The following is a 10,722-nucleotide window of genomic DNA, read 5'->3' as shown; positions in this document are numbered from 1 at the left end:
AACATACACGAAGGGTCTGCTTTACACTCATGGTTTTCCTTAAGCAGCCCTCCATCCCCTGACCACTGCCCAGCGGCTCTGCACCTGCAGGGACCCCCCTGCCTGGGCACGGCTGGGCTCTGGCAGGCTGCAGGAAGGTACATGGGAAATAGAGAAAGGGTGACTTTGGAATCCGAGAGCCCCAGGGAGAAGCATGAATGACTGCAGGCCACAGGAGGCTTCCTACTGGAGGGCCCCTCCCCCAGCCCCGGCCTTTCAAGGCTGGGCTGGGTCGCTCGAGGGACTGAGAGGGATAGGATGGAGTCTGAGTCGTTGGGTCCTCAGGCTCTGTCCCTCCACCCCAGCCTCCCTCGGGCCCCCAACCCACCCTCTGGCCTGGGTTTTTGCCCCCAAGGACAGAGTCTTCAGGAGTCGGCCCATGACAATTTAAGAGAAAACTTCTAGAAAGGGAGAGTCCTGCAGAAGTGAACCATAGGGTTCACGCGTCGGCAAATTCCCAGCCACTTACTGCGCGCGTCCGTGGACACAGAGCGCATCCAGAGTTTGGACGGCCACCCACAGGACAGCGTCAAGGGTCTGCATGCTTTTCCGGGCCCGTCCTGGCAGTGGGGCTGGAAGGGGTGGCGATGGGGAGGGATCTGGTCACCTATTAAGGAAGAGGAACAAGGAGCTCCCAAGAAAGAGGCCATCTAGACTTTGGAAAGGCCTCTGGATCTGGCTGAGGGGACAGGTCCCAGAGGTGTCCATGCCGGGACATGGGGACTGGCCACAGGGACCAGGAAGACAGGCCTTTCCCCAGAGCACCCCTGCTCTTGGGGGGAAAGGGGCTCACAGGTGCTGCCCAGAATGGTACCCCTCTTTCCAGGCTCCCCTCCCAGATCCGGGCCTGCCCTGCAGCCAGTCTTAGAAGCCTGGGAAGGAAGCAAGCAGACCCTCCAGCCCTGGAGACAGGGACCCCCTCACAGGAGGACAGGAGTGAGCAGCTGATTGCAGCTGGGTTCCCGCATCCTTCAGGGGAGGGAGAAGCCAGGCCCCCCACGATGATGGGCTGGCAGCCGGCGAGCACTCCAGCAATGCGGGTATAAGGATAAGGAAGAGGGCAGGGCACGCCACTGGCACTTCCTGGGTCCCCTCTCCTCAGCCGGAATGAAGATTCACCACAGGGACGTGCTGCTGGGCCTGCAGGGAGGCAGACCCGGGGCCGGAAGCTCCCCAGCCCAGCCGGAGGCTGCTCAGGCTGGGGTCGGCTCGGGGTGCCCAGTGCCCACATGCAGAAGGTACAGGGTAAAGAACTCTGTACTCACCCCACACCAGACACACCTGCCTGTCCTGGCGGGCCCCCAGCCTCTACCCACCATGGCCCAAGGGCCTGGGGCCGGTGAGGACCCCCAGCCCCACCTCCCCATCCCAATGTGGCTGGCTTAGGAGGAGTGCAGGAGTCCCGGGCCTTTCTCCTCCACGGAGCAGAGCAGGAAGAAGGTAACTGAATCAGCACTTCTCGCCCCATCTGGAACATTCCAACATGGAAAACCCACTGAGCAGCTGGGGAAACAATTTAGGGACTTTAATTAAAGGCCGATGACTCTCCCACAGAGACCCACCCCCACACGCAGCCGGGAGGACCCACCACATCTGCCCTCAGTGTGTTCCGAGCCCCAGCCGGGCACCTGGCTCTGGGCGTTGGCGGCCGGGCACGTTTCCACGGGGAGGGGGAAGACCAGAACGGGCCAGGCCACCCTCTGTCTTCCCTGTTCCCAGTCTGCCTTCTGGGCACCGAAGCCAGACGAACGAGTGAGTCCCATAGTTCTGCTTCCAAGAAGCTTCAGGAAGGGGAAAGTGGGTCACGTCAGGGAGCTCGGGAAAGGGACTCGAAGTGTGGGGAGGAAACGAGCCCAGGAAGAGAGCACAGTTGCCCCTTTCGAAGGCTGGCGCCCTGCCTGTCTGTGCCTTCTGTGAGGAAAGGCATTCCAGCCGCAGGGAACAGCGTGGGCCAAGGGGACCCGGGCCTTGGCAGGTGGAAGGAGCTGACAGGCAGAAGATCGGGACGAGAGGAGCGTGCAGGCTGGGGGGCAGGAGCAGGCCTCCAGGAGCCTGCAAGGCTGCGGTCAGGCATCTGGTTTTCATTCTGAAGGCCATGGGGGTGGGGGGAGAAGACTGGAGTGTTTTAAAATAATGGGATCTGGTTTACTCTGAGGACACCCCCTAAGTGCACGGCACTCAGCTGCCGTGCAAGCTAAGAAGCCTGTCGTAGGAGAACAAAAGAGGCGTCCTAGAGCCGCCCTGGCACGAGCTGGTAGACGTCTGACAAGGGTGTGTCTGGGAAGAAGGGGAGACAGGCATGGACCAGGCTGGGAGCTAGGCTCCTGACTCCCCTCCTGCCCGTGCAGCCCGGGGCAGGCTACCACGTGGTCACTAAGTGGGGCCACAGCCCTGGGAATGGGGCTGGAGCCACCAAGCCCAGTGCTTGCCCCCCAGCAGGGATTCCTTCCTCCGCATGGTCACTGCAACTTTGGCCAGTGCCCCCCACGCACCCACATCAGAGGTCAGAGCTGGGGAGGAGGGCACAGGAACATCACGTCCACATCTGCCCACTACATTTCCAGCAAGGTCTCTCGGGAGCAGCTCCCAGTGCTGCCCCTGGCCTGACCCTGGTGGTGGAGCCTAGAGACAGTGCTAGGCCCTCAGGACAGTCCAGACAGGAGTGTCTTCTGGGCCCAGAACCAGCAGAAACAAGGGCAGGGCTCCAGGCTGCAGAGGGCAGAGGCCCCATCTCCCTCCCCACGTCCTGTTGCTCCTTCTTCTCAGCTGACCCCAGCCCCCGGTTCGCAGTCAGCCAGAAAGAGGGGCTCCTGCATCCCTGGAAATCCTCCCTCATTTCGACTCTGGGGCCCAGGACACACAGCTGCTGCGAGTAGCCAGGGGATGGACAGGCCACATCAGGACCAAGGATTTGATATGGACCCCTGGCCCGGGGTGCAGAGGAGGCAGCCTGGTCCCAAAACCTGGCCATGTCAGGTTTGGGCCTAAGCGTCCCTGGAGGCCATCGTCGGGGCAGTCTGTGAACACCTGGCAGGCAGCACTGTGGCTGGGGCCTTCGATCTCCAGGGGGCAGGGGCGGCTAGGGCACCGGAGAGCACCGCCCAGCCCAGTGGGGCCTAACTCAGGAGCTGAGCACGCACCTGGGCCCATCCCCCAGGGGAGAGAGCCTGTCACACACAGAACCAGGGCATCCAGGGCCGGGGGGGGGGGGGGGGGGGGGGGGGGGGGTGGGGTGAGGTGGGAGGGTGGGACCCATTAAATGGTCACTTCCTGTAGAGCTCTGGGTCTGGAGGGTGGTAAGAGCCACGTAGTTGTGGCCTGTTGTGGGCGTGGCCTGTTGTGGGCGGTGCCAGACTGTCCCCACCGCTTGGACGCTGTTAGAACCACCCCCCCACTGCCCATCACACTCACTCTTGGGCAACTTCACCAGATTTCCAGGAGGAAGCGTGGAATGGGCACTAAGATGTGCAATCAGCTGAGGTCACAGGGGTAGTCATTGGAGAGATCCAACATTAATCCTGCCCCAGGCCTCAAGTGGGCCACCTCGGGCCTCTGTGTCCTCATCCGGAACATGGGGACAACCTAGCTCAGCATCCCAGGGCTGACCAGAGAGCCCGAGGGCCGCCCCCAGAACCATAGGTCTAAGCTGTGTGTAGCTGGGCAGGCTCTAAATCTCTCTGAGCCCCAGGGCCTCATCTGTTACATGCAGCCAAGCTCACTGCACACCCCAAGTCATGTGTGAGACCTGGGTTTGGGACCATGCCTGGCACGGGAACAGTGCCCTGCATGGAGAGCTGGTGTGATGACCACTTCCCTGTACGGGGCCCCCTCCAACCCCCATGTTGCAGCCTTCAAGGCTTGTGTGGAAGAACACAGATCCAAACTGTATTTCCTAAATAGTTTTCTCTACCCATCATCTGAACACGGGCGGCTCTGGCCGGGAGACGGGCATGAACTGCAGTTCCTGAGTGTCCCCCGGCAGGACACGGGCTGGCCTGTCCTGCTCAGTCCCAGCCAAAGTCCTGGCCAGTCATCTGGTAGAACTTGCGGTTGAAGGGCCGGTAGAAGTCCCGCAGCCGCTGGACCACCGCCGACGGCACCCGGGGGTGGGGCCGGCCCTTGGATTTGCCCAGGCAGCGCGGGCGGCCGCTCCCCTGCGCCTTCTTGAGGCAGGGGAAGCCCTTGGTGGTGTTGAAGTAAAAGTGCTTGTCCGTGACCACCCGTCTGAGGCCCAGGAAGTCCTGCACCCGGCCTAGCTCTCCGGCCGGGTCGCTGACCAGGCGCTCGCCGCTGACGAACAGGAAGCGGGACAGTGGGAAGAAACGCAGCCAGTTGTCCAGGTGCTGCGCGTACAGGCCGATGCGTACGGCACTCCAGGCCGTGTCCACCGGGCCCAGGCCGTGGCGGAAGGCCAGAGCCCGGAAGCTGGGCAGGCCCGGGGTCTTGGAGAGCGTCTGGGCATAGTCGGAGATGGCCCGAGTCACGGGGTTCCGCACCACCACGATCAGCTTCGTGTCCGGAGACATGCCGTGGATGCGGCCGGGAGCTTCCCGCGTCACGAAGTAGCTGGGGGTTTTCTCCATGGTGATCTGCCCCTCCAGGGTGCGTGGCATCAGGCTCCTGGGCAACAGGGGTGAGGAGAAGTAGGTGAGAGCGAGTACTGGCCCCCAGGAGACCCAGGACAAACCTCCCCTTCCTCCACGGACATCCCAAACCTCCAAGGCGGGCAAGCCTTCCCCAGCAAACCCACCCATCCTAGGTGCTTGGGTGGGAAGCCTGGGATATAGGCCATGGGGACACCCGGCCCAAACATAGGCTCCCCTGTACTCGGGCTGGGTGTCCCCCGCACAGCCCCGGGTGACTCTCTCTTCTCCTCAGCCCTGCTGGCTGCTAGCCGGCTCGGTCCCACACCTCTGCTGGGACCCCCCCCCAAGCTGGACTGCACCCACACCCAACACTGCTGGGTCTCCGCGAGGCCCGCGGCCTGACCCTGTGCCCCACATAGTCCCACCTGCCTTGCCTACTGACAAGTGTCCCCAACAGAGGGCAGCGCCCCCCAGCCCGGCACAGCCTCTCTGGCCTCTGATTACAGCCCTGCTAATTCTCACTGACCTGGACCGGATCAGAATGGATCAGAACAGGTCAGAATGGAGCCGTCGCACACTGGAGAACAGTGAGCGCGGTGGCCTGAGTACCCATCCCAAGTCCCCAGCTGCATGGACCTCCCAGACCTGGCTTACACCCCAGAGGGCAAGGCTGCAGCATTTCTGGTCCGGGGAGGGGAGCACCGACCCCATCCCAAGGTTCTGGGGTGGTGATCGGTGACAACCCACTGACCACCCCAAACCTGGGGCAGTCCATTCCGAAGGCTGGGCAGGCAGCGGGGCTGTGGGGGGCGGGGATGGTAAGCAGGTGCACTGAGAAGTGTCCCGAGGCCACACCTGCAAACCAGGTAGTACAGGGTGAGGCAGGGCTGGGTGTGGCCTGGCCAGCTGGGCAAACAACCCTGAGGGAGGGCCGGGAACTAGGTCAACAGAGGTAGAGGCTGTTGAGACCTGTGCTAGGGAGGGGAGGTCTCTGTGGGCTGGCCCCGCCTCCTATCCTCTGAGGGAGCTGCCTCTACCCGGCCCACAGCCCACAGGATGGGCCCCAGCCAGGGAGCTGACCCACAGGGTGGAGTTCAGGTTTCTGTCCAGCCTAGGGAACCCCTCTGCAGACGCAAGACCCCAGGAGGCTGGGCCTGAGTCTCCTCCCTCTGCTCAGACCCCTAAGAAAACTCAGGTCAGGTGGATGACCAGATGCACAGACCCACGAGTTAGGGTGCTTAGCTTGGATGGTGCTGGTGGTGGGACGGGAATGTGTACGTGGGAGTCCAGGCCCTGCCACTGGCTCCCTGACACCCTGCAGAGGCTCTGGGGGGTCAAGGTGGGCTACATGGTCTGCTAGCTATGGGAGCTCCCCCGACCCAAAACTAGGCTCCAGGCAGAGCGGATCTACAGAAGCGATGGGGACAGCTCTGCTTCCCCCGTCTTCGTGAACGACTGAGCTGGGACTCCCTCTATGCCACTCACTGCCCCATCTGATAGGCAAGCACACAGGCTCACGGAGGAAGCTGGAAGGAGAGGGCAGACACGAGCCTACAACCCTGGGCTGCAGCCGCTGCCCAGCGGTCCGCTCGGATTCTGTTCCCAGAGCCCCTGCACCTCTCGGCCTGCCTCCCACCGCTGGGAGTCCAGTTGGGAGTAGTCCCCAGTCCTCCCCCTCCAAAAGGTGAAGTTCAGAGAGAGCTTGGCTGGTAACAACACCAAGGGCTGAAACCCAGGGCTTCCACAAGAGGGAAGGGAGGTCTCCCCACACTGAACCTCACTGCTGAGACCCACAAAGACACAGTGAGCCAGGCCACATCGGAAGTCACCGTCCCTGGGGTGCCGGGTGGTCCATTCAGTTCAGTGACCCACTCTTGGTTTCGGCTCAAGTCTTGACCTTGGGATCATGAGATCGAGCCCCGTGCTGGGCTCTGTGCTCAGCAGGGACTCTCCCTCCCTCTGCTTCTGCCCCTGCCACAGCCCAGATAAATAAATCTTTTAAAAAGAAGAAGAGGAAGAAGAAGAAGCCTCATTTCATCGCCTGCCTCGGGGACGACAAAGGCCTCGGTTGCTCAAGGGACACCCCGTCCACCTTCGACACACTCTTCCCATCCTTTCTATCCCCCAGGCACCAAGTGACCTCAGGGGTGCACCCTCTTTTCCTTCGCAGACTGGGCACTTCGGCTTCTGAATATCCCCCTCCCCTTCACTCCTGCCTGGAGGGGAGGGGGGCTACAAGGAAGACATCACCACCCACTGCGGCCTCTCTCCGAGGAAGTCAGAGGAGCAAACTGGTGGATGTGCCTCGGCTCCCACCGCGGGGAGGAGCGGGGATGATGTTCCTGGCCCGCTCCCACCACACACCAGCTTTGAGCTCTGAGATCTTTGGGTTCAACGACTCTCCGCAGGCCTGGTCCGGGGAATGGGGTAGGGTGGGGTGGGGATTTGGGGGAGATGAGAGAGAATAGGGAGGAAAAGAGGGAACGAGACACTGACCCCCACACGGCAAACATGTGACAAGCTGCTGTATGGACAGCCCCCCTCACCCCGCCCCAAGTTCATCTGGTCTACATTTTCTTGCGGCTTCAGTCCAGCCCTGGGCGACTCTCTCCTCCTCAGCCCTGCTGGCTGCTCGCTAGCTCCATCCTACACCTCTGCTGGGCCCCATCCAGCCTAGCCTGGGACCCAGCAGAAACCAGTCCTGGCTTCTGTGTGGAACTCTGTGGTGCTGGGGGAGTGGGGACCTCAAGTCCCCAGTCCCATGAGCCTCTCTCCGGGTGAGCAGGGGGAGGTAAGTCCCACAGAAGCCCAGATCCCTCCCCCCACAGACTTAGACCCCGAATTCACTGCTCCTGCATTATCTGCTTGGGCGCCCCGGAGCCAGGGGGTTCCCCCACCTGCCTCCCTCCACGGCGGGCACTGGCCGCTCCTCTTCTACTCCCTGCCCCAACTCTCCAACCAGAACAGGGCTCTGCACTCGCTGGAGGTCCAACCCAGGGTCCTGAGAGCGGACAACACTGCCAGACCATGGCCAGGGCGGGGCAACCTCTTTGCTTTAGGGGACACTGAGGCAGGGGTGGGCATTTTTGGAGGCTCACTGCACACTCACAGCTGGTGGAAAGGACAGACAGGTCCAGAGGCACACGGCAGCCAGGAGCACAGCAAGTGCACCTCCACATGTCAGTACACACACCCCAGAAGCTCAGTGAGCCTGGCTCCCGCTGGCTCTGCTTTGGCAGTTGAAGCGGGGGTACTCGCCAGCCCTGGGAGAGAGCTCTGGACTAATGGAGGCCCCTGGGACCTGAGCCTCTACACTCTCTGCATCCACCCCTCCCCCCAGAGGAGGTGGCTCAGAAAAAGAGAAAGGAGAAAGGCTCTTCTCTACCAGAGTTAGACATGCTTCTGGAACGCCCCCCCCCCATCTCGGGCCCTCCAGGATCCGAAGAGCCCCTACCCAGAGCTGAAAATCAGGACTCCCTGCCTCTCAAGTGCCTCACCCTCCCCAGCACTGGAGCCTGTACCCAGAGGGGGCCAGACAGGGCCCGCGGACCCCAGGCTCTCTGAGAAGCCTCTGGGATGAACCTGCAGCAGACCCTCATTAGCCCAGCTCAGCACCCAACTGCAGCTCCTGTAGTCAACGCTCATGGGGGCCAGGGTGGGCTCTGAAGTTCACTCTAGGTGACAGAGTGTCCTCCGCCCCTTTGCCCCTCCTCTTCTTCTTTCCCTCCTTCCTCCTCTTCCTCTCCCCCTGCACAGCAGCCAGGGAATTGGGGAGGCTTTTGAATGCGGCCGCACTATCAGAGTGGGGTGGCTGTCTCTCCCTGAGCATCGAGTATGCTGGGATCAGCCAGCTGGATCCAAGGACGGACTCGATTCCCCATCACCACCTGACTTCCCTAGGACCCCAAACAGCAGCAACCCTTCAGAGCTCAAGATCCCTGCTCGCACTGAGGCCCCCCGCAAACCCATGAGTGATTTTAGGGCAAAAGGCAAAGATAACAAGTAGGAGTGTCCCAGGACTGGCTGGGGGGTGGGTTGGGTAGGGGGAGAATCTGGGAAGAGGCCACTGGTGTACTAGGGAGTCAAGAGTCTGGATCCTGCCACCCCGCACTCCCCGTTAATTCACCAGGTGACCTTGGCTGGGTCCTCTCTGCCCCATAGCTCGGCAAGGATGAGGTGAGAGCTACAGGGAATGGGGTGACTCATTCTCCATTTGGAAGCCCTCATTTCCCCGCAGGAAGGGACGGGGCACCATGGCCGGCTTGTGCACAGTTGAAGGAGAGAGAGGGCAGGGCCTCACCCTGCTTCAGCCGGGATTGGGTGCTCACCCACTTTTGCTAAGGTACCCCAAGACCATCCAGACAGCAGCAGGGCAACTACAGAGCCCTTGACATGAGGCTGGGGTCCCCATTCCCTCCTCTTCCCCCTTTCTAAAGAAAACCCAGAATTTATCCAGACCCCCAGAACCACCGAGAAGTCCTCTTTCCAGAACCGAGGCTCTGGGGGAGAGGGCAGACATTTTCTAGGAGGCTACAGGAAAAATTCTTGGGGTACCAGGCCACAAGTCAGACATGCTTTCCCAGAGCGATCCAGCGGGGGAGGGCAGATGAGCACGAAGCGTTCCCAAGCCTGCTGAAGCCCCGCTCGCTTCAAACTGCTCCTCCGGGATTGAAACTCCCCCCTCCAGTTTTGCTGAGAACCCTCATTAACCCTGAACCAGGGTTTTCCCTGGACTTTTCAAAGTTTCTGGGAAACCCCGGCCAGTGACCGCTCCTCCTTTCTGTGGAACCCAATGCAGGGGGACCGCGTCCCCGACGTCAAGCCTCGGCTCCCCACCAGGCTGGTCTCAGCCCGGATCCCTGGATACTTCACCCCACCGTGTCTCCAGTGAGACCCCAGGGGGCCATTGTGCTGTTGTTCCACGGCACTCGCCAGGGCGCGCACCGAAGCCGACGGGGCGCACAGGCCGGGCGCTCACCGGTACCAGGCGAGGCCGCGCTCGTAGCACCTGTCGAAGAAGTGGGGCTCAGAGCCGAGCGCGCGGACGTCGGGGTGCAGCCGCAGGAACTCCAGCAGGGCGCGCGTGCCGCCCTTCTTCACGCCCACGATGAGCGCCTGCGGGAAGCGCCGGCGTCCGAGGCCGCTGGCCACCGGCAGGCCTGGCGCCCCGGGGCTGCCGACGGCGCGGAGCTGCTCAGCGCGCGCGGGGGCCGGCACGGAGGCGCGGGTGGCCGGCGGGCAGCGGCCCGGGAAGCTGCAGAGGCAGTAGGCGCCGAGCACCAGCGCGGCGAGCAGCGGCGGCGCACGCGGCACCCGCAGAGCGGCCCCCTGCCCGGCCCCCGCGCCCTGGCCGCCTCCGACCCCGCCGCCCACGCCGCCGCTACCTGCCATGGGGTTGTGCCGCGCTCAGGCCCTGGAACGGGGAGTGCAGGAGGAAGCGCATCCCGGCCGGTGCTGCGCTCAGCCAGCCCGCGCCCGGCTTCTGCTTTGCGCCCCGCCACCCGGCCAGCAGGGAGAGGACGGGGGGCGGGGCCTAGAGGCCCCGCCCAGCTCCGTGGCCCCACCCCCTGGACCACCGCTCTGCCAGGGACTCGCCCGCGCTGGTGAAGGCCCAGGCGCAATTTGGAGCCTCGGAGGCTACGCAGTCGCGCCCTCCCCGAGATCCTGGGCTCCCGCCCGCTCGGCTCCAGGGTCATCACCGTTACGCGCCTGGATGCTGCGGCGACGGGTCGGGTCTCAGGGCCGTGACAGGACTGAAGTGCCTTAGAAGATGGATCCCGGCCCCTCCCGGACCAGGGGGAAGCAGCAGGTGCGCGGGCGGAGCCAGTGGATCACCGAGGCTCGTGGACCTGGGCCCTACTGCGCAGAAGGGTTCCCGGGAGTCGAGGGAAGTCCGAGGGGAGAAGAGGGAGCGCTTTGCTGACAATCGGCTTGCTATTCGTCAGGGTCACAGCCCTGGCGGCTGGAGAGGGTCGTCAAGTAGGATTACCGTTTTAGAGTCCCAGAAACCTGGGGTACCTCCAAGGGGCAGGGGCCTCCCTGACGCACAGTCATTTCCAGGGCTCCCACCCAGAAGCAGCCCTGGACCAAGGGGGCT

The 10,722-nt window shown here is 63.0% G+C and overlaps 1 protein-coding gene across 1 annotated transcript; it reads right to left on the bottom strand.

The window, feature by feature from the left end:
* Positions 1-3,995: 3,995 nt before the first annotated feature.
* LOC111156215 (heparan sulfate-glucosamine 3-sulfotransferase 6) lies at positions 3,996-10,016 on the bottom strand. The gene is made up of 2 exons (XM_022516957.1): positions 9,604-10,016; positions 3,996-4,659 (listed from the first exon to the last, which is right to left on the bottom strand). Exons 1-2 carry the CDS (start codon positions 10,014-10,016, stop codon positions 4,044-4,046), a joined length of 1,029 nt encoding a protein of 342 aa, XP_022372665.1. The 3' UTR covers positions 3,996-4,043.
* Between the last annotated feature and the right edge of the window lie 706 nt (positions 10,017-10,722).

The sequence above is a fragment of the Enhydra lutris genome, unplaced genomic scaffold (genome assembly GCF_002288905.1).
Source record: "Enhydra lutris kenyoni isolate GAN:26980312 unplaced genomic scaffold, ASM228890v2 scaffoldscaffold45, whole genome shotgun sequence".
Classification (NCBI taxonomy): Eukaryota; Metazoa; Chordata; class Mammalia; order Carnivora; family Mustelidae; genus Enhydra; species Enhydra lutris.
This window is presented reverse-complemented; position numbering and strand designations above follow the sequence as displayed.

What these genes read in the sequence shown, in the direction of transcription:
- LOC111156215 (XM_022516957.1), bottom strand. Translation starts at nt 10,016, where the DNA reads ATGGCAGGTAGCGGCGGCGTGGGCGGCGGGGTCGGAGGCGGCCAGGGC. An exon ending in CGCGGCCTCGCCTGGTACCG is followed by an intron (nt 4,660 to 9,603) that starts GTGAGCGCCCGG and finishes CCTGTTGCCCAG; the next exon opens with GAGCCTGATGCCACGCACCC.